The sequence below is a fragment of the Bos taurus genome, chromosome 4 (assembly GCF_002263795.3).
Source record: "Bos taurus isolate L1 Dominette 01449 registration number 42190680 breed Hereford chromosome 4, ARS-UCD2.0, whole genome shotgun sequence".
Lineage (NCBI taxonomy): Eukaryota > Metazoa > Chordata > Mammalia > Artiodactyla > Bovidae > Bos > Bos taurus.
In genome coordinates this window covers 112,066,040-112,089,700 of record NC_037331.1, presented here as the reverse complement: position 1 = coordinate 112,089,700, position 23,661 = coordinate 112,066,040, and the positions used below count along the sequence as shown (strand labels likewise).

At 43.7% G+C, this 23,661-nt stretch overlaps 1 protein-coding gene across 8 annotated transcripts in view; it reads left to right on the top strand.

Moving 5' to 3' along the window:
* The first annotated feature begins 8,266 nt into the window (after window positions 1-8,266).
* The window catches only part of EZH2 (enhancer of zeste 2 polycomb repressive complex 2 subunit), a 57,107-nt gene continuing 41,712 nt past the window's right edge, over window positions 8,267-23,661 (top strand). For 6 of the 8 annotated variants that reach the window (XM_059885496.1, XM_059885494.1, XM_059885492.1 and 3 more), the window contains exon 1: window positions 8,917-19,944. In XM_059885496.1, coding sequence (XP_059741479.1) covers window positions 19,919-19,944 — 26 coding nt within the window. In that variant the 5' untranslated portion in view covers window positions 8,917-19,918. Of the gene's footprint in view, window positions 8,397-8,916; window positions 19,945-23,661 lie in introns of those variants that run through there. The other 2 variants (XM_015470756.3, XM_059885493.1) reach the window with 1 other exon arrangement.

Sequence of the window (23,661 nt, the reverse complement as noted above, 5' to 3'; positions counted from 1 at the left end):
AACCTTTCCCAGCATCAGGGTGTTTTCCAATGAGTCAGTTCTTCGCATCAGGTGGCCAAAGTATTGGAGCTTCAGCTTCAACATCAGTTCTTCCAATGAATATTCATGACTGATTTCCTTTAGGATTGACTGGTTGGATCTCCTTGCAGTCCAAGGGACTCTCAAGAGTCTTCTTCAACACCACAGTTCAAAAGCATCAATTCTTTAGCGCTCAGTTTTCTTTATGGTCCAACTCTCACATCCATACATGACAACGGGAAAAACCATAGCTTTGACTAGACAGACCTTTGTTGGCAAAATAATGTCTCTCTTTTTTAATATGCTGTCTAGGTTGGTCATAGCTTTTCTTCCAAGGAGCAAGTGCCTTTTAATTTCATGGCTGCAGTCACTATCTGCAGTGATTTTGGAGCCCAAGAAAATAAAGTCTCTCACTGGTTCCATTGTTTCCCCATCTATTTGCCATGAAGTGATGGGACCAGATGCCATGATCTTAGTTTTTTGAATGTTGAGTTTTAAGCCAGCTTTTTCACTCTCCTCTTTCACTTTCATCAAGAGGCTCTTTAGTTCCTCTTTGTTTTCTGCTATAAGGGTGGTATCATCTGCATATCTGAGGTTATTGATAATTCTCTCAGAAATCTTGATTCCAGTTTGTGCTTCCTCCAGCATGGCATTTTGCATGATGTACTCTGCATATAAGTTAAATAAGCAGGGTGACAATATACAGCTTTGATGTACTCCTTTCCCACTTTGGAACCAGTCCATTGTTCCATATCCGGTTCTAACTGTTGCTTCTTGACCTGCGTACAGATTTCTCAGGAGACACGTCAGGTGGTCTGGTATTCCCATGTCTTTAATTTTCCACAGTTCATTGTGATCCACACAAAGGCTTTGGCATAGTCAATAAAGCAGAAGTAGACGTTTTTCTGGAATTCTCTTGCTTTTTCTATGATCCAAAAGATGTTATCAAATTGATTTTTGGTTCCTCTGCCTTTTCTAAATCCAACTTGTACATCTGGAAGTTCTTGGTTCATGTACTGTTGAAGCCTTGCTTGGAGAATTTTGAGCATTACTTTGCTAGTGTGTGAGCTAAGTGCAACTGTGCGGTAGTCTGAACATTCTTTGGCATTGTCTTTCTTTGGGATTGGAATGAAAACTGACCTTTTCCAGTCCTGCAGCCACTCCTGAGTTTTCCAAATTTGCTGGCATATTGAGTGTAGCACTTTAACAGCATCATCTTTTAGGATTTGAAATAATTTCTAGATAATTTCTAGATGGCCTAAATGTTTAAATCTATTTTAATCTATTTGACTTGATCAAATTTCGCTTATAATTGTCAATGTAAAATGGTAACAGCCTAATCAATTTAGCTGAATTTGTGTTTGAGATAGTGAGGAGTATCAATATAACATGGCTGAAATTTAGGGTGGTAGACATGTGAGAGAGACAATTGATGTGACAGCTTGTTTCAGGCAGAGCAAGAGATGAGAGAAAGAGGTGGGGGGTGGTCCTAATTACAGAAGTGACATCCCATTCCTCGTGTGGCCATATTCTATTAATTAGAAGTGAATCAGCCAGTGGGTCCAGCCACACTCAAGGGGAGATTACACAAGGGTGTGAGCAGCAAGAGGCGGTAATGAATGGGAGCATTTGAGAGGCTGCCTGCCACCTCCCCCTCTGGCTTTCTCGAGGTGACTGTTTCAACCTTGCTCTGCAAAGGTCAGCCTAATTTAAATCATGACCAAATTATGCTATAATTTTTAATTAAGCTTGCCCTCCATGCCACACTTTCCCCGGCCTCAGGCCCGGGTGTCTTCCAGCCTGCAGTACGAGGCCACTCTTGTTCTTTATTAGAAGTCATCTTTCTGAGGCCTCCAGTTGCTGCCCCTCTGTTGACAAGCTTAAATCTCTCACCCAGATTTTATATCCTGTGGCTCTTCATTTGTCCTCCAAAAACTTTTAGATTTTTCATTTTTGCTCTGTATTCTCTATGTCTAAAACCAAAATAATCAGTTTTCTACTTCTGTTAGGGCTGAGACATTAAGACCAAGAAGGGAGAGTTGATAAAAATGCGATGCTGGAATATAATGGCCTAAACATTGTCTTTTCCCCCCTAACAAACTGCATACTCATATACATACTGCCTCTTCTCAGTCAGGTCATTACCAACAGGTGTCTGTTGCAATCATAGGGAAACATCCACCAGATTCACTGAACCCACCCCCATGCCTGCATTGGCGACCATGTAGTTTGCCGTCTGTCCTGGCCATGACCCAGCAGAGGCCAAGTCCTCCTCTCAGGCTCCAGGACTCATCTCCTGTCACCTGGTCTGGACTCCATCTAACACCCCAGGATGTTGCTCCAGCAATACACTTTCTTTCCTGAATCATCACTTTTCTCATCTTCACTAGATCTTTCATCAGAATACCAATGTGGTATTTCTCTTAAAGATCTTAAAATCTTTCAATCCCACTTACTGTTCTAGCTCTATTTTCTCTCCTTTTTTTAGTAAAGTCCGTGAGAGAGTTGGTGACAGTTGCTATCTCCAATTTTCATTCGCTACGAAATCCACTCCAACCAGTCTACTGAAAGTGTGCTTTCATCATCACCAATGACCTCCATGTTGTTAAATCTGAGTGTTAAGTCTTGGACATCTTACTTATTGTGCAACGATTACTCTCCTCTTTAAGACACCTAGGCGTCCAGGCTGCCACACTTTCCCACTTAGCTGCTTGTTCCCTCTGTCTTCATTGGTTTCTCTTCATCACCACAAACGTCAGAGTAGAAAACGATGTTCAACTTTTCTGTCTGCCCTTATTCCCTTGGTTTTAAACACCATTTTTTTGCTGATGATTCCTGAACTTCCATTCCTAGGCACAGCCTCACCCCTAACTCCAGACTCATGTAATGAAAAAAAATTTTTTTAATAACAGAAATGGTATAGGGACTTCCCTGGCGGTCCAGTGGTTAAGAATATGCTTTCCAATGCAGGGGACACAGGGCTGATTGATGATCAGGGAACTAAGATTCCCACATGCCACGGGGCAACTAAGCCTGGGAGCCACAGCTGGAAAGTCCGTGTGCAGCAGGAAAGACCCTAGTGCAGCAACCCGCCCCACCCCGCCCCGCCCCCTGCCAAAATGCTATAAAGACGACTCCAGAGCGAGAACATCTGAGTCTAACAGGTGCTGAAAGAACTTACTGGGCTTCCCTCATCTGATTAAAGCAAGGGCTTCATGCGAGTCAGCCACCGGTCCCGCACCCGCCGCCCTACCCTTTCCCCAGCAAGTCTCCCATCAGGGAGGTGACTTACCTCAGGCACTGGGACATTCCAAAAGAGAAAAAAAAGACCATTTAAACAAGCCTCATCAAAACCTCCATCCTTGAAAGACTTAACCCTCCCCTGTGCCCCTGCCCTTTGTTAAGCTGGTATATAAACCTTTACCTTGTGCTGTTTGGGGAACTATTCTCTCTGTAGAAGTCCTCCTGCAGGCATAGTAAAAATTTATCCCGTTAATCTGCTGTCAGTTAATTGCTGGGACTGGTAACCCAGTTCTAAATTGGTAGAGGACAAGTGTTTCCTCCCACCCGTGACTCACCACCTATTCGATATCTCAATTTGATTGAAAACAGGCATCTCAGACTCACTCTGTCCCAAACTAAACTCTGATCTTCAAACCTCTACTTGGTCCTACTGGCTGTTCTTTCCAGACATACCTGGGATCTGCCACTTGTCACCAGCTCCCCGTCACCACTTTCTTCCCCAGTCATGGTCTTTTCTTGCCTGGGTTATTACAACAGACCCCTGACTGTTCTCTCTGATCTGGCCCTGCTCCACTTCGGACTACTTTCAGCACAGCAGACAGAAGGATCTTGTTTGAATGATCAGATCACATTTCTGCTCCACATCTTCTCACTGAAGTAAAGTCCTCACAGTGGTCCACAGGCCTGAGAAGAGCTGCCTGTGTTCCCTCACCTCCTGTCTCCCCCCACACCCCCCAGAACACTGGGCAGGCGCCCACCTCAGGCCCAGGTACCTGCCGTCCCCTCTGCTTTGAACATCTTTATCAGGAAGTGCTACTTCACCTCCAAGTTTTCCTTTTTTCAGTCTTCTTTTATAAATGTTGATTCTGACAATTTTAATTATTTATTTACTTATTTATTTTGGCCATGCCATGGGACACTCGGGGTCTCAGTTCCTCGACCAGGGATTGAACCCGTGTCCCCTGCAGTGGAACTGCAGAGTCCTAAGCACTGAACCAGGGAAGTGCCCAAGTTTTTCTTCAAATGTCGTCTTCTCAGTAAGACCTTCCCTGACTCAGCGGTTTTAAAATGGCAGCATTTACACTTACTCCTGGGAAAGATTGAGGGCAGGAGGAGAAGGGGATGACAGAGGATGAGATGGTTGGATGGCATCACTGACTCGATGGACATGGGTTTGGGTGAGCTCTGGCAGTTGGTGATGGACAGGGAGGCCTGGCGTGCTGTGGTTCATGGGATCGCAGAGTCGGACATGACTGAGCGACTGAACTGAACACCCACTCCTTCTCTCCTTTCAGGCTGTTTTTCTCCATTGTACTTGCCGCCACCTCATATCCTGTATAATTTATGGTTTGTTTCTCTCCACTAAGGCAGGGACTTTTGTTTTGCTCACTTTGTATTTCTAGACCCCAGAACAGTGCTTTCACGTAGTAAGCCCTCCATACTTGTTGGATGCAAGGTGAACAAATGAAGGTGTGAGAAGTAGATCCCATTCGTGGGCTTGAAAGGGAAGTTCTGTGATGCCAATAAACCTTAATTTTGCACTTGACCTTCTCCTGTCCTCCCCTGGAAACCCTGATGATATACTGTGCGCAGTGGTGGGCCCTGGGAGAACAGCAGTGAATAAGGTTGAGCTCTGTCCTGACTTCAGAGTTTAATTCTCCACTTTCTGATTTTGCCCTGTAATAGTGAATCTCTCTTTAACAGAGGACATAATGACCTGTCATTAGGAGCATGCCTGTCATCTGAGCATCTTCACAGAGGTAAAAACGCTTGGTGACTCTCACTGTTCACGTCTACCTTTGTGTTCAGCCTGGCTTTCTGCTTCACCTAGGTCCCTTTAGTAATTTGGGGTTCACACCCAATAATTGGGGGTTCACACATGCTTTCTTCTTTCCCGGCTTGAAAATCTTTAGATAATTTTTCTTAGTATCAAAAATGAAATACTTCTTCCAACTTTCCTGTATTTGTGAATATACAAAGTTGAGTTGCACGATAACATATGTCCTCCATATATAATGAGGTCTTTTGGCAATGTTTTCAATGTATCCTCTTTTTTTGCCACACTGTGACCTAAAACATCTTGCTTAACTGGATAATGTCCCTGAATTAAGACTATTGTAATCCACTGGCACCCCCACTTTCTGCTCCAGGTTAGCCTTCGTATTATATTTAACATAAATATGTATTGTAAATATAAATTCTACAATATTGGTTCTCTTAATTTGCTCTCTCACTCTTTGCCAACTGGAGTTCTCAGCTCTGCTTATACTCCACCTAATCCTGAGGAGCACATGTTCATTCTCAAGTGCCCTCACTCCCATCAATCTAAATCTTATGCTTTCTTTACAGTCTGGCTAAAATATCCTTTCCTGAGGTATTTTTTTGGGGGGAACATCTTGATCCAAAATCATTTCTTGATTCTAAATGCCTTAGCAACTCACATGACAGTTCATGCTATGCTGTGTGTTTGTATGTTGCTTCAGTTCAGTCACTCAGTTGTGTCTGACTCTTTGCAACCCCATGAATCACAGCACGCCAGGCCTCCCTGTCCATCACCAACTCCTGGAGTTCACCCAGACTCACATCCATCGAGTCGGTGATGCCATCCAGCCATCTCATCCTCTGTCGTCCCCTTCTCCTCTTGCCCCCAATCCCTCCCAGCATCAGAGTCTTTTCCAGAGTCAACTCTTCGCATGAGGTGGCCAAAGTACTGGAGTTTCAGCTTTAGCATCATTCCTTCCAAAGAAATCCCAGGGCTGATCTCCTTCAGAATGGACTGGTTGGATCTCCTTGCAGTCCAAGGGACTCTCAAGAGTCTTCTCCAACACCACAGTTCAAAAGCATCAATTCTTTGGCGCTCAGCCTTCTTCACAGTCCAACTCTCACATCCATACATGACCACTGGAAAAGGATTTGCTTATAGTCTCTGCTAATGTAATTTCCTTTATCTTTCTTTAAAAAATGCCCACATTGTTTTAATATGAGGTAAAATCAATAATTTGATAAGTGATTTAGGGAAGAAGTTAACTTTTGAGATTTGTAAGCAATGGTTAAGCAATTGTAAATTAGTGGTCTAGATGGAAGTAGTCTAGATGGAAGCCTTGTACCATGGGCTATGAATGTCTGTCCAGTATAAGACAGATGGAATTGTTATATTAGCTTATAGTTACATCTCAGATGCATAGGGCTTCCCAGGTGGCTCAGTGGTTAAGAATCCACCTGCCAACGGAGGAGAGGCAGGAGACTCAGGTTCAATCTCTGGGTCGGGAAGATGCACTGGAGAAAGAAACGGCAACCCACTCCAGTATTCTTGCTGGGGAAATCCCACGGATAGCCTGGCCGGCTATAGTCCATAGGGTGGGCAGAATCCAATACGACTGAGCAACTAAGCACACACGCACTCAGATGCATAACTTGCTTTTGCCCTGTTATCATTTATTCATGCTTTTATTTGGGCACATGATTGTTTCCTATCTTTTGATTTCCTCACTCCAGTATTCTTGCCTGGAGAATTCCATGGACAGAGGAGGGCAGCAAGTTACAGTCCATGGGATCTCAGAGTCGGACACCTCTGTGCGACTTTCACTTTCATACTTTAATGTGAGGAACGGAATGGTGATTTAGGAAAGGCGGTAGATTAATGGGTTAAATGACTGCTCCAGTCTCTAAGAACACAAAGCGAGCAACTAGTTATTAAAAATCTTAGTCATTTAAAAATTAAGTAAAATACTGAAAGCATAATTCCGTTAGGCTTTTAACTCGAGCTCATAGGTGACCATTTTCCCTGCCCCGCACGTGAACTCTCAATATGGAATCTCAGTTTATGTGGGTGAGGGGGTTACTTTGCCCTATAGTTGCATCCTATTAAAAAAAATCCGAATAACCTTAACTTCACAGCCAGGTAAATCAAAAGGGGCGACTGTATCCTAAGTGGACTAGTACTAACTCCTCTGGGTCGAGACAGGCTCACCCCATGATCTTTTTTAATACCTGAAAAATGCTGGAATCTTAATACTTTGTAGAGAAGTTAGCACGAGGGACATGAACAGCACTCATCCTTGATAAATGATTTTTATCAAGCAAGCCAAGCTAGCTGACACGTGCTTGGCACTGGAAAGGGTCTGAACAAGGCGCTCTGAATGAGAAATTTGAAATAATCGTGACTTCTCTCCAGGGTTTCTAAGGCGATGGGCACTGTGGGATCGACTAGCCAAAGTCCAGTGGGACCCGAGTCGGGCCAAGCGGCCGAGGGGCGGCAGCAGACAAAAGTTGCCGGCAGGGCGCTCCGCTCGGCTCGGGGGACGGCGCATTGGCCACGCCGTTGCTCGGGAGGCTCGCGGCTCCCCGCCCGAGACCAGCCGGGCTGGAGGTGGGGCCGTAGAGGGCGTTTGGCCGGTACACCGGGCGCCGCGGACCCTCGTGTCCGGCGCCTCCCGCCCGCCGGCCGGCCGCCAGGGCCTCCACTGCGCGCGCGGGGAAAAAGAGCGCGGCGGTTGAAACCGTTACCACCCCCGAGTTTTGAACTGGTTCAAACTTGGCTTTTGGCCCCGCCCCGCCCCTCCGGCCCGGGAACACCGAAGCGGCGGTTCCCGCCAAGCGCCGCGAGCGCGCCGTCCCGCCCTCCGGCCGGTTCCCGCCACCCCGCCCAGCCCGCCTTCCCGCCCGCGATTTGGGGATTCGGGCTCCGGAGGCCCTTCTTCCCCGAACGCCGGCCCCGCCGCCTTCCTGAGAGGCGCCGGGCGTTCGGCGAAAAGAACAAAGAGCCGGCGCAGCGTTTCCACTCAGGCGGCAGCGTCCCTCAGCGCCTGCCCGCCCGCGCGCACGCGCCGCCGGCCCGGCCCGGCCGAGTCCCGCGGGCGCCTCTGCGTGGGGCTGGCTCGGCGCCTCCGAGCCCGGCGGGCCCTATGATTGGACGGGAGCCCGCCTCGCGTCCCGCCAATCGGGGCGGCGCTTGGTTGGACAGGGGGGGCCAAATAAAAGCGATGGCGATTGGGCTGCCTGGTTTGGCGCTCGGTCCGGGAGCGTCCGACACCCACTGGGACGCAGAAGGCGGTGGAGCCCCGGCGGCGGCGGCGGCGGCGGTGGCGCGCGGGAGCGGCGCGCGGGAGCGGCGCGGGCTGGGGAGCGGGGCGCAGGTAACGCGCCGCTGTCGGGCCGGCGGGCCGGCCGGCTGGCCGGCGGGGCTCCAGAGCTCGGCGTGGGGCGGCGGCGGCGGGACATCCCCGCTGCCGCTCAGCCGGTCCGGATAATCCCCCCCTGAGCGGGCTTTCCCGGGGAGCCTCTGGGGCTCGTGGGGGTGAGAAGAGACCTCCCCTCACCCACCTCGGAAGGGGCTGTGGGTCCGGGCCGACCCGCACGACCCCCGCGGGCGGGCTGTGTGGGAGCCAGAGAAACCTGAGGCGGGAGCCCGGGCAGGCGCCGAGCGGAGGGTGTGTGTGTGTGTCGGGGTGGGGGGGGTTCCCTCGCGCGCCCGCCCCTCCCGAGTCACCGGGGCCGGGCTAGGGGCGCTCGGGTGCCCGGGGCGGGCCGGCCGCCCGAGCCCCGGTCTCCTTTGTGTGGAGTGGCGCGGCGGCGGGAGCGCCCGGGTGGGACGGGACGCACACAAGTTGATGGGACCTCGGCGCCGAGTGCGCACTCACAGACAAAGGACGGACTGTGTCTCGGGGGAGCTCGGCGCGAGTCAGGGGCAGTGACACCGGGGCCTGACAGCGGGCGGGAGAGGGGGCGTGGGGAGCGGGCGGGCGGGCTCGGCCCCACGCCCCCTCCCCGCGAGCGCGCAGGCTCGGCCCGGGGCCGCGGGGGCCGGGACGGCGCGCGGAGACCGGACTCGGGCGGCCGCGTCTGCTGACATTTCCGCGGAAAGCCGCCCCGTAGCCCCGCGGGCCCGAGCCCCGCTCGGACCAGGCGGTCCCCGGCCGCCTCCGTCTTCTCGGCGGAGCTCTCCGTTAAGTTTGAGGGACGAGTCGCGCTGTTCTCTCCCCCCCGCCCCCACCTCCGTGGTTTTGTTCGTTACGGAGGGCTTTCCGTCGAGTTCACGCGTCCTTGTGGGTCCCCCACCCCCATCTCCGCTCCCCCAAAAGTCGGTGCCTCAGGGTCACTTTGTGAAGAACGGGAGGGATCGAGAAGCGCGGTATTTTGGAAAACTTGGTGAACTCACTCCTGGTGAATCCCCACTTTCTGAAGAATCATCATCTTACCAAAAGAAAAAAATCAAAACTGTCCATGCTGTTTTGGCCAACTCGTGTGATGCAACTGAGACTGGCGACAGGTGCTAACGAAATCAGCTGTCATTTAGAGGAGAGAGTGTCCCCCAAATCCCTAGGGGATGAACGGGGAAGAGACGGTAGAGTTAGTCCAAAGAAAACGCTTATGCTATATGTGTGTTTGGATGGTATGGTTAGCAATTTCTCAGTAATTGGACTTGTTTTCCGTGAACAATAGCTTTGTTGAGTCAGAAAAGACTGGCTGCAGAAATGTTCGTTGCCTAAGAAATCGAACGTGTGCTGTCCGCAGTTAAGCTAAACTTCTTTGTCGCACAGGATCTGTAAAATTTTAATTCATTTGGAAATAAAGATGTCTTTGGTATTTAAAATTGTTTTAAATGCTGCAGGGTTTGCTTGCTGGGTTTTAAAGGTCGTTATCAGCTTAATTTTGTGGCGTTTCAGTGTCACACAAAAACAACATTTAAAACAACAGTTTAAAAAAAGCTTTTAAAAAACACTAATGCTAACACAGGTGAATGTAGTCTATACTTCCAGGGGGGTTTGAGAGCGAGCGGATGGGATCCTAACTCTTAGATCACTAGGGAGCTAGGGGGGTTGGTTGTGGAGTTTATTTTCTATTACTTTTCATGACCATTAGCAAATATTTTATGTTTGGAGATAAAATGTAGAGCAAGTGTGTAATCCTAACTATTGATCATTTTATTTGCAAGAAAACGAAAGTATTCAAGATACATTTTAATTTCCTTTTCCTATTCCCTAAAGTTAGGAATAGATGGGGTTCTAGTCTTAGATATAAAGAATCCTATTATTCTCTTTTTGGAGGTGTGTTAGAGAATGTAATGTTTAAAGTCTCGGAAACGCTTAGGAAAATGGCATCTTAAATACTAATTTTTGTGGAAAATGAATGTATTCAAAGGAACGAAATTTAGAAACACTTAGGCACTCTTCTTCTTTGCAGTGTTTTATCTGTTGATCTAATGTGCAACCTTCTATTTTACGGTTTCAAAAAAATGGAGACAAAGAAATGCAGTGTGAGTCTTCATTGCGCATTTTGCAGTTTGACATCACTGAACTGACACTCCAGGTGCTGTTCCGAAGTATCGTCTACATTTGTATTAGTTGTTGGTGATTACAAAAAGTCCTGCTGGTAATCTTGCCCATTGTTATGAGGTGAGCTAGTTATGCAGATTTTGGCAAAAATTTGAATCTTTTAGGACACAAAATTCCAGTTTTCCCCATCTTGTGTACATTATATTTGATAATTACTATCTCTGTACTTGCCACAAGATTTTGTTTGAAAAGGTTTTGGGGGGAATTGGTTTTAAATTTTTTGTATTTGAATTGAGAGTGTATTTAGTTTAAGTAGCAGTGATAAAAAAACCACGCTTGTTGATTTAGTGTAGTTAGGCAAAGAAAAAAGCTCAAATTCGTTTATACCAGCTTTGCCTTACATGCATACGTAAAAGTGGTTATCTTTGTGTTGACCACTAAAAATGTGTAGGCAGATTTCCCCAGGTCACATGGAGATTTTCCAGGATATCCTCCATCCTTTGAGCTGGCGTGCTCCAGGAGTCTGAATTAGTTTCTGACTTGGCCTAAAGAAGTGATTAAGAAAGTTGATCTGCTTTTTAAAAACTAACAGCAAGGAAAAATCCTATGATAAGCTAATGAATTCTGGAGTCAGTTGGAAATGATTTATGAATCTGCCTTGCAGTCTTTATGTCCATACAAATGAAGAAAACATTTTCTGTGAATGATGAATTCTACGTGGGCAGGTGAAGTGTGCAGTTTGGGGAGAGCAGAAAAGGAACAGCTTATTAAGGTCAGAGAAAGCTTCACCTGCTGGAGGCCTTCCATGTCTCTTCAAGGGCTTCGTTGGTACCTTTACTGTAGCCTGTATCCAGTTGAAATCTCTTGCTGGTGCATCCCTCCTTTTACTCTGAAGTTCCTTGAGGCAGAGGCTCTGTCTTAGTTTTCTTTGTGCACCTGAGTTGCTAGAGAGCAGGGATTAATAGTTGAATGAATAAAGGAAATCCTGAAAATGTAGGGAAATATTTTGACAAAGCAACTTGCAAAACAAGCAGGGTATATTCATGTTGTGAAGAGCTTTGGAAGGTATTTTTCTCCCTGAGTGGCAGTGGTTACAACGAAAAATAATTATCAAGGTGTACAAGTTCCATGGTTTCTCCTAATTATTAACACCCTAAGATACTGAAAATCGGATATACTTTAGATGTAACCGTTGGTTTTCATATTTGGTGTTTCAGGCAGCCAGAGAGAAGCTTGATGGATCATCTGAATATACCTGGCATATAGTATCTGCTTAATTTGTGTTGAAATTGATCGAGTTGTACCGAAATTTAGGGGACGAATACATCTTTTAATCAAAAGGGGTTTAGTTACCATTAATAAGTTCTTGATTGGAATACCTTGAGCTAGGTTTTGAAGCTAAAACTGAAGAAAGTAGTGTAATTACAGATTATTTATTGGGATGCTCTTCATCATTCTTTTAAGATGATAAATGTAGTTGTAAATCCAATAATATCTCAAAAGGCATAGCTGATAAATTTGTAAGATGGTTGCACTGTTTTTGTCTTGCCATTGCACCGCTATGTGGTGCAAAAATATGACAAAATGAAGTGAAAAAAAGACATTAATATTAAAGAGCCTGCTGTTTGCCAGATGCTTCATTCGTTTGCTTGGTTTGTTTTTTATTGTGGTAACATTCACATCAGATGCTTTGTTTTTAATTCTTGTGAAAACCACCTTGTGCTCATCAGCAGAGGTTTGGATAAAGGAAACATGTTGTATATATACGATGACATACAATGGAGTGTTCAACTATTGAAGGAATGACATACTGGCACATACAATAACAGGTGAAACTTGGAAATGGTGTGCTAAGGAGAATAAGCCAGACACACAAGGAAACAATTCTATGATTCCATTTATAGGAGGTAGCTAGAACAGGCAAATTCACAGAGACAGAAGGTAGAACAAGGGGTTATCAGAGGCTGAGGGGAGAGGGGAATGGGAAGTTAGTGTTTAATTGGGACAGAGCTGCTATTTGGAAGGTGAAAAAAGCTCTGGACATGGAAGGTCAGTGTTTTGAATGTGTTTAATGCGGCTGAATTGTGTGCTTAAAAATGGTTGAAATGGTAAATTTTATGTGTATTTTACAGTTAAAAGAACTTTAACAACAGCAGCACACTCTGCAAACATTTACAGATAAGTAAGCTTTGGTGTAGAGGGTTAAGAATTTGCCCAGGATTATCAGCTAGGAATTTGCAGGCAGGATCCAAACTTAGATTCTCTTTGGCTCCTGTTATCAGCTTCATGTTATCTGCTTGTCTTCTCGATGATTGAAGACAATCATGGCTTCCAAGAAGAATGAGTTTATTTGAATCAATCAGAAAATTATATTTAAAAGTAGATAAATTGTAGTTCAGACTGAACTGAACTGAATTGTAGTTTTATGGAATCTGATGTCCCAGACTAACTAAAAGATGTCTTTGTGGATTTTTTTTTCAGCCAGAATTCTAATAGAGTGCACTCTGTGGGGAGGACAGGAGAGCTTTGAGTGTGGTCTTTGGAGCCATATAACTTGGGTGCCCTGTCACATTGTCCTTGAAGTCTAAGTTCCCTGTCTGTAAATTGGTGTCTTAATGATAAGCATTCATTCCATAAGGTTGTGGAGAGGATTAAATAAATGAATACACGTGAAGCCCTTAGAACTACACCTGGCACAAATTGTTTAATAAGTGAGTCTTAGTAACTGTGCCAGTATTATTTTTTAAAGACTAGATGTACTTTCTCGTTCATGGAACTAAACACTTCCCAAACTTAAATATCTGTATATAAAGAAAATGCCACATATGATTTATCTGTTTACTTCTAATTGTCTACTGTTTAAAAAAACAGACCTTATGTATTCAATTTAAAATACATAATTTAGATGTTTATCAAGTGAACATTTCTTGACCCCCTGTAACCCCATTCCGTCTCCCTTAACAGTTTGCTGTATATTCGTCCCAAACCTTCCAGTGTATTCACGCGAATATATTGGTTTGGCCAAAAAGTTCCTTCAGCTTTAAGAGTGAAAATAAAGACACATTTTTCCATTTTCATCAAGGACTTTTTTGAACAATGTATTCACCATTTTGTTCTACTGCCTTTTGCTATTTTTCAGGCAGCTTCATAGTTCTGTTTCCCCAAATCTTTTTATCTTTTTGAATAAAGAACTGTTCTAGGTGCCTTTTATTGTCTTCCAGGGAATTGAAATTTTTTCCCTTAAGAGAATTCTGTGAAGACCGAAATAAATGGAAATCCAAAGGTGTAATGTCTGATGAATAATGGTGGATGAATCAGAACTTCCCACCCAAGCTGTAACAGTTTTTGCCTGGTCATCAAAGAAACATGTGGTCTTGGGTTATCCTGACGGAAGATTATGGTTTGCTGTTGACTAATTCCAGACGCTTTTTGTGGAATGCTGCTTTCAGTTGGTTTGATTAGGAGCAGTGGGTGTGTGTGTGCTTAGTCCTTAAGTGGTGTCAGACTCTTTCCGACCCTGTGGACTGTAGCCCATGAGGCTCCTCTGTCCATGGAATTTTTCAGGCAGGAATACTGGAGTGGGTGGCCATTTCCTCCTCCAAGGGATCTTCCCGACCCAGGGATCGAAGTTGATTCTCCTGCATCTCCTGCGTTGGCAGGTGATTACCACTGAGCCACCTGGAAAGCCAATTGGGAGCAGTACTTGTTGGAGTTATTCAGTTGCTTTTCTGAAAGAAGCTCATGATAGAGGACGCCTTCCAATCCCACCATATAGACAACTTCACCCTTTTTGGATGAAGATCGGCCTTTGGTGTGGTTAGTGGTGGTTCATTTTGCTTGCCCCATGATCTCTTCTGTTCCACATTATTGTATAGTATCCACTTTTCATCCCCCGTCACAATTTGTTTTAAAAATGGAACGTTTTCATTATGTTTCAGTAGAGAATTGCATATGGAAATACGGTAAAGAAGGGCCTCCCCTCCCCCTTAAGTGGAACCCAAACATCAAAGCGATTAACATAACCAAGCTGGTGCAGATGATTTTCAGGGCTTGATTTGGGTATTTTGAGAATTTTGACTATCTCTCGAGTGGTATAACATTGATCCTTCTCAGTTAACATCTCGATTTGATCACTGTCAACTTCATCTGGTCTACCAGACAGTAGAGCATTGTCCATCGAGAAATCTCTAGCATGAAACTTCGAAAATACCTTTTGATATGTTCAGTCAGTCACAGCACCATCTCCATACACTGCACAAATCAGTTTTTGTGTTTCAGTTGTGTTTTTGCCTTTTCTTGAAGTAATAAAGCAAAGTTTGTTGAAAATATTCCTTTTTTCTTCCATCTTCAGTATTAAAATGGCTACATAAAAATTCACCAATTTTGGGACTTCCCTGGCTCTTCAGTGGTTGAGACTTTTTCCTTCCAGTGCAGAGGATGCAGGTTCAACCCCTGGTCTGGGAGCTAAGATCCTACATGCCTCAGGGGCCAAAAAAACCAAATCATAAAACAGAAGCAATATTGTAACAAATTCAATAAAGACTTTAAAAAATGGTCCACACAAAAACATCTTTTATTTAAAAAATTGACCAGTTTTGATAAGTTTTTTTAAATGCACACTGATATGAGAGCTGTCACAGTACAATCTAACAAAATTGTTTCGAAAGAAGTTAAGAACAACTAAGCACACTGCTAGAGCCAGAACGGACTTTTTGGTCAATGTGATATATTTATACATGTATTTATGTATTTTACACAAGCAGGATTAAGTTATTTTGATATAAAACAATTATTTTAGGTCAGTACAGAGGTCTGTTTCATTTTAAAAAGCTGGTATTTCTTTAAAGCTTGCTCTGTAGTTGACACGGTTATAAGTGCTTTCATTTATTTTACACGGACACTGTAATAACAAGAGGTGAAGGGATTATGTTACTAGTAAGTGGTAGGTTACTGATTTGAATTTCGGTATTTGGGCTTCAAAGCCCTGATTTCTCAGCCTGGGGGTGTATGTGTGCGCGTTTGTTTTTTGTTTTCGTAAGGCCCTGTGAGCTACCAATGATTTTAGCATTTCTTAAAAGAGTTGTAAAACAACAACAAAACCCCCCAAAGAATATGCAAGGCGACTGGCTGTGTTCTGCCAAGCCTCAAGTGCTTAACCACGTGGCTCCTTGCAGAAATGTACTGCCCTTTGCTCCAGGTTCTCAGGCTGTTGTTGGGTGGAATACTCCTTGTACCGGCTTCTGTGTCGTCAGGCGATGAACCAGCTCTCTGTGTGGGTGCTGTGCTTGCCCTCTGAGGGGGGAGCATCCTTACGGAGCTTTGAACTTCTGCATGACAGCTTTCTAGAGGAAGAGCCGATGGTTCAAGATTATGCACGTTTCAGGTTTTAATAGCTGTTGCCCTGTTTTCTACAGAGGTGTCCGTTTTTTGGGGGTACAGAATCAGCTTTACTGAAGTGTAATTTATATACATTGGGATCCACCCATGTGGAGGGTATAGTTGGAAGAGTTTTGCCAGCTGTAAGCATCTGTGTGACTGTCACTTCAGTCACGATGTAACCTTGATGCCATTGCAGAGCTCTTCACGCTCATTTCCCATCATTCTCTCAGCTGCTGATCCAATTTCTCCTGTTCCGGAGTTTCATGTGAATAGAATTACGCAGGATATACTCTTCTGTGACTGGCTTCTTTGATCCAGCATGTTCTCGAGGTTTATCTGTGTTGTTGCTTGTTTCAGGAGTCACTATTTCTCAGTAGTAGTCACTGTGTGAACATCTTATGCTTTTTTTTCACTTCACTAGCTGATCGGGTTGGTCCCTTTTGGCTTTTGTTATAGTAAATCCTCTGTGACCATTTGGGCAATCTTTTTGTGGATGGATCTTTTCCTTTCTCTTGGGTGGACTTGTAGTTGGATTGTGGGGTCACTTGGTAAATACTGATTTAGCTTCATGAGAAACTGCCAGGCCATCTCCACAAGCGATTGTGCCATCCTGCGTGGAGTCAGGGTGGTGTCTGCCTGGGACCTGTGGTTCTGCTGTCTTCACCAATGTCCCGTGTTGCTGTTGCTTAAGTCACTGGCATCTAATGAGTGCTGAGTGTCCTTTTGTGGTTTTGATGTATATTTCCCAAGTGTTCATGGTGCTGGATATCTTTTCACATGCTTATGGGCCATTTGTGTGTACTTTTCTGTCAAACCTTTTGCCCATTTTAAAAATTGGTGTTTCTGTATTCTGGGTACACTGTCTCTGTCAGATGTATGTATTGGAAACGTTTTCTCTTTAATGTTTTCCAATTTTTTCTCCAAATTTTCCTCTTTGATTTTGTGTATTTTTGACAATATATAGATCAAGTTAAGTAATAACGCTAGAAGCATAATTGTTTAAATTCAGTAAAATTGTGTGAAAACAAATTTGTTCTTAATTCACAAGTCATTTAGTTCTTGGTATAACACAATGTCATGTTTGTAGAAACAGGAACATGAAAAGGATATTATTTATCTTGAGGTGTTAGGTATGTGAGTTATGTGGCATGGAGAATTTTAAAATTTGAAAGTGATAATATTTAATAATTCTTTAAATTTTCATTTGGAGTAGTTTGGACCTTTTCATTTTTTAGTGAATTAAAAATTTGCTTTCATTTTCTTCAGAGGGTAAATGGGGATATTAAAAGTGACTTTGATCTTAGAATCTGGTTATGTAGAAGTGATAATAAAATTGTCAAGCTTGGTCTACCTGTTTTGATAGTGAAGTAGTTTTTGTTGTTATATAATCAAATGGTTTTTCAGATTATATATACTTGATTTGTTCACTGCTTTATTTCTGCAAAGTATCAGTTCTTTTGCTCAACACCTGATTTACTCGCACAGTAATTTTTAGTTTTTCTTCAGGGTACAAAAATAATGTCTTTTTGACACTTTTTTAAAGCTTACTAGAAACATCTTGAAATGCTATGTATGAATTTAGTGTGCATAAATGCAACAGAGGGATAAAGACCATCCTGAGATGGTCTCCTCTTTAATGAAGGAAAAAAAAAAGCACCAGGGCTTCTGCTGGGTGTTGTACACCTCTGCAGGTGGGTTGTCTTCCATGGCCGTCGATTCCATGAGAAACTCCCGAAGCTGGTGTTCCAGGCTATCTCGGAAACAGCCTAAGCTTTCTCAACTAGTCACACAGTGAACTAGCTGTTTGTTCAAGAGTTTTCTTGTCCTTCTCCCCTGTTGAGCTCAGCTGGTCGTCTTCCTGGTCTCCAAGAAGCCTCATGTGGAGTCTGTGGTCTGTCCTCTTTCTGGAATCCCTTCCGTACCGTTGTAGCATCTCAAGCTGCTGTTCAGCCTTTCTCTCCCTCTCCCCTTCACTCAAAGCTCTGGTCTACTCATCTGCATGGTAGAGGTTAGAAAAAAGTCTTGTACATAGCAGATAGAAATAACATTTTGTGAAATTGATTTAGGACCAATAAAATTGAAAACTTCGGCCTCTCTTCTTTAGCAGCAACTCAGTAAGTAATTATTTAAATAGCACCCTACCCTTTAAAGCAGAGCCTTCAGAAGTCAGTCTCAAAAGTGAGTTTTGTTTGTCTTTACTGTGTATATCACCCAGTGAACTTTGCTACCTGCTGTCAGGTACTATTATGCAGCTTTAATTTATGTATCTAATAAACTCTTGATTAAAGTTAGCTTGAGAAACATGGAAATAAGTGAGGAATATAAAGTAATGATTCTTCAAATTTATCTCAGGATGGTCTTTATCCCTCTGTTGCATTTATGCACACTAAATTTATACATAGCATGTCAAGATGTTTCTAGTAAGCTTTAAAAAAGTGTCAGAAAGACAGAACATCATGACTGTTTTATCCATTTTAGTGCCTTGGCTTTTGATACTAAAGACCAAGTGCTTTGTAAGCAAAACACAAAAAATGACAAAAGCCTAGTTGATTTTCTTTAAGCATTGAAAGAATCTTGATCATCATTAAAGCAGCTCTTGTATGTTTTTGATGCTGGCACCTGTAGTGAAGTTTCACTATATGCTGTTCACAGGTGTGTGAGTAGCTCTCGCGTGCTTCCAAGTCATGGAACTAGCTATGGTTTACTTCAGGCCTGCTCTGTGCCTGATATACATGCAGCTGTAAACCAACCATTTTACTTTTAAAATTTGTTGAAAGTCATACATTATAATTATTCTAAAAAAAAATACAGCATTTGCTGAATGAGAATATAGTTATCTGTTCTTTGAATATTCTAAAAGATTCTATTAGGATGAACTTACCCACTCCAGTATTCTTGCCTGGAGAATCCCAGGGACAGAGGAGACTAATGGGCTGCCGTCTATGGGGTGGCACAGAGTTGGACATGACTGAAGCGACTTAGCAGCAGCAGCAGCATCGATCATCTTTTAACAGTATGATGATCATCTAAAAGTAGTTGTGTTTCCTTGGCAAGTAGCTTTCATGGATCTCCACTGCTAAGTGACTGAGATGAGCAAACAAACTGAGCAGGTTGTGATTATTGGGGATCTACCATGTACCTTTTTTCATAGATAAAGAAATAGGAACTTGGTGGAGGTAAGTAACTTGCCTGAATTCATACAACCAGGAGGACAGAGGTCCCTTCGAGGATAGGATTTTGCTGTTTCTAGGCTTCTTAGCTCAAATACTGAGATGCTAGGTGCTTCGCTTCTGTAGGCACTTATGTCTGTTTCTCTGGAGACTGAGAAATACTGGACTTGAGTTCATATTACCTTCACAGGTGATTGTGATGCTTCCTAGCTGGCATTTGAGTTCTGTGCACTTCTCCCATTCCTAAAACATCTAATGCTAATTATAAGCTGGTTCCCTGGTAGCTCAGAGGGTAAAGAACCTGCCTACAGTGCAGGAGACCTAGGTTCGATTCCTGGGTTAGGAGGATCCCCTGGAGGAGGGCATGGCAACCCACTGCAGTATTCTTGCCTGGAGAATCCCCATGGACAGAGGAGCCAGGTGGGTTACAGTTCATGGGGTCGTAAAGAGTTGGATCCGACTGAGTGACTAAGCACAGCACATGATGTTATAGTAATAAAATAATTAAATAGACAATATAGTTTGGTAACACATATTAGAAATATCATTGGTTATAAATAATAGTTGAAGGGTTAGGCATTTTCTAGTACTTCAGCAGTATATTTATATTTATCATAAACCTTAAGTATAGGAAAGTCATGAAAAGACTTAGAGCTCATCATGACCCCTATCTCCTTTACTTCCATGTTGGCACGAAACTACTACTTTTCTAAGCAAGAGAATGAATTTCAAGGTGGAGATGAGCCCCAGGAGTTTCTGAAGGGTCTCTGAGGAGTCTTGTCCACAAGCTAAAGAAATGGCACTGACAGACATGTTTATCCCCTTGTGGTGGACATGAACCCCAGTGCTGAAATCTCCAGGTAAGGGTTACTTGATTGTAGAACGCCTGGAAATTCTGAGAGTCTGTAAATACTTGGGGATTAGTAGTTTGAACTGCCAAGTCCATTTTATGATACTGTCTTCAAATATAGAGGAAACTGGGGGACTTGCCTGGCGGTCCAGTGGTTAAGGCTCTGTGCTTCCATTGCAGGGGACACAGGTTCGATCCCTGGTCAGGGAACTAAGACCCTACCTGCTGTGTGGTGCAGCCAAAAAAAAAAAAAAAATATATATATATATATATATATATATATATAGAAAGAGAGAGAGAGAGAGAGGGAATTTTGTTTGGGGATTAAGACATAGAGTCACTGTCTCAGGTAACAATAGTATGTTGGCAGAATCGCCCATGGAGAGTTTCTAGGAAGGTATTGTATCGCAGAAACCTCTTCAGGCCCCAGAGCAGCCCGTTTTCCTCCAGTGTGCGCACAGACCACCATTCTTTGAGCACAGTTGCTGGTTTGCACGGGGGGCTCGTGCTGTGTTGGAAGCGCTGGCAGCCGCGCGCCTGACTGGTGGCAGGGCCTTGCAGCGCCGGCCGGGGTGGCAGCATCCTGTCACCCACCCAGTGCTCACCGGGGTGACTTACCCAATGTGGGCGTCTCTGAGAACTTTCCCCAGTGTGTGTTGGTAAACAGGCACTGGATGTTGGGTTATTTGAGATATGATTTAGAGCCGACTTCTCTAAGGAAGTATCAAAAGGAGTTTTGCAGACACGAGTATCCCACGTCCCGTCCTTGAGTTACGGGGAGCTATGTGTCAGTTTTAGGTTCTGGTGCGTCAGTTTTTGTTGTTTCCTCTCCCACAGTGTCTCGGTAGACTGAGTAGTACCTAACAGAAGAGAGGATTTTAGCTCATAAAAACAGGTTTTGTACAGTTTTCAAAGAAAACTTCACCCTCTCGATGTCAGTTTAGCTAATCAATCTGTTTTATCTGTTGTCCCAGCAAACTGTTTAAGACCTTTATGATAGTTCAGTTTTCCACTTGGTGTAAATTTATATGCCATTTCTTTTCTAAGACATGTCTGTGAATGGATAGGATTTTCGAATAACACAGGAATGCTGGTCTGTAGACTCCGGGGTTTAGTTTACTCTTCTGCTGAAAGGAAGATGATCTGACTTTTGTAGAAAATACATTACTGCAGAGTCTACTCACTTTTGCTGAAACAATCCAGTTAATGTTTTCTATCATTCACCTAAGATTGCTAAATTACTGTAGTTTTCCTGTGCCTTTTTAGCTGGGCTCAAACCAGGGCTACAGATGTGATCTGGATTTTAATTTCTCTTATCACTAGTCATGGCAGATTTGTTTCCTAAAAACTTATTGATACAAATGCCGTTCACACTACTTTTCACCTGTAGTTGTATGTACTAGTGATCGTGTGTACTATGATCTGCTGAAGTTTAGGCACTAAGGAGCCTGTTGTATCTTGCAAACTTGTGTCTCTTGCCGTGTTAGGCACTTTCAGAATGTTTTATAAATTGATTTTGACTGGTGGATAGTACCTCTATTCCTGGCTTTCCCAAGTCCTTCAAAATGAAGTTTCAGAAATTTCTTTTTCGTAAATTTTCACAAGTCTTTTGGGAGGACTGTTTGGATGCAGCAGTAGTGAGTTTGTGTTATTTTTGTTACTTTTTTCTCTCTTTTAAATAAAAACAGGCATGCTAGAAAGTGAAAAGGGACAAGATATTTACTTTTATCTTTCTCTTACGTGGGTAGGGCAAAGTGTGAGTGACGTGGGGAGTTGGTCAGAAGGGTAGGGGATTAGAAGAGAGACAGTGACCAGGGATGATACCTTCCTGTGAGGGTGAAGGGTAAGACAGATGGATGAAAGCAAGAAATTTTTAAGACAAATTTTGTTAACGTTAATCCCTTAATTTGGCACAGATGTATGGCAGCCTTTCTTTTGAATTCTATAGTTGACAGTTACAGCGAAGTATCCCTCGTTAAATATTTTTAACATAGATTTCAAAGTTTTTATTCATTTATTGTTGGCAGTGCTGGGTCGTCGTTAGTTGTGGCAAGCAGGGGCTACGCTTGCCGTGGTGCAGAGGCTTCTCTCATTTTGGAGCACGGGCTCCAGGGCGTGTGGGCTCAGTAGTTGTGGCACGTGGACTTAGCTGCCCCATGCGTGGCATGTGCGATCTTCCTGGACTAGGGATCAAACCTGTGTCCCCTGTATTGACAGGCAGATTCTTGACCACTGAGTCACCAGGGAAGCTCTCACAGAGATGTTTTGTTTGCCTTTTTTTTAATTGCAAAAAATGGTGATTTCTAGGCTTTCATTCTTACAAACTTATCTTTTAGGAAATATAATTTGAATACATGCCAGCTCCAGGCTCTCTGTTAGGCAAATGAAAAGCTGGGGTACTGTTGTGATTTCTGATTCATGTGGTGTCTGGATATACTTGTTCTCCAAGTGTGCTGTGTGGGCCGCAGGGAGTGGGACTTCCCAGGTGGTCTGGGGGCTGAGACTCTGCCCTCCCAATGCACGGGGTCAGGGAACCAGATCCCACATGCAGCAACTAAGACCTTGATCCAGCCAAATAGATACTTGTAAAAACCAATTTTGGTAATAATTTAAGATGTTACGTGTTGACGGCTGCTCCAGGGGCAGAAAAGCGGTGGTAGACAAGGACTGTTGGCATGCAGCACTTGGGAGTTTTAAAAAAATGTTTTTTTGAGAATGTCCTCGATGAAGTGAAAACAGTTGCTAATTTTATATACTCTTGGTCCTGAGTGCACACATCTTAATATTCTGTGCTACAGGATAGGAATGTGCATACAGGGCTTCGACGCTGCCGGAGTCCAACGGTCTCTGGGAGCCGCACTTATGTGATGGAGTTCCAGGCTGCACCAGCTGCTTTTTTCACGCGGAGCCATTTTCACTTGAAAGAGGGGTTGACAGACCGTGATTATTCCAGCTTGGGTATGGGGCAGACGTTTTCAACAAAGTGAGCCTGTCACTTGACGGAGAACAACTGACCGTTATTTGTTGCCAGTGGCAATGTTTGAGTTTTTGAGCAAAAATTAGAATTTTTAGAAAACTTGGTATCTGTCATGGTGAGGTTGACAGCTTTTCCAATAAATACTTAAAGACTTTTCTGATGACATCAGTGGATTTAACAAATAATGATTTTTTGAAATATGTGAACTTATGGAAAATATGCATAACTCAGTGGACCAGTGTTTTTCAAATCGAGGAAATGATATTATAAAGTCACGCATGGGTTAAAGATGCAGTCAAAGGAGACAGACCAATGAATTTTAATGTAGCAGAGTAGGAACGTTTATTGATACAATTTTAGATTCCTCATTGCAACTAATCTTTTAAGCAACAACCACTGCTTACTGAAGGATAGAGGTTGTCTTGAGGAAAAGCAGCTATGAGGTTGAATCACAAGCTGCTCTAGTCACTTTTCTCTTAAAACAGTTCTGGAGTAATGTCCTAGCATGAGATTGCCCATGAGCTCAGAAGCCATGCAGACGCCCTTCCCTGCTGTAGCTCAGATATTTGTTTGGGAAGGGATTTTCTTCAACCAAAACAGCATGTTGGAGCAGATTGAATACAGAAGCAGATATGGGAATCCAGCTGTCTTCTGTTAAGACAGATATTTAAAGAACTGGCAAAAATGTAAAACAGTACCCTTCATTAATTTTTTAAAAAAGGAAAATAGTTTTTTAAAAATAAAATGTGT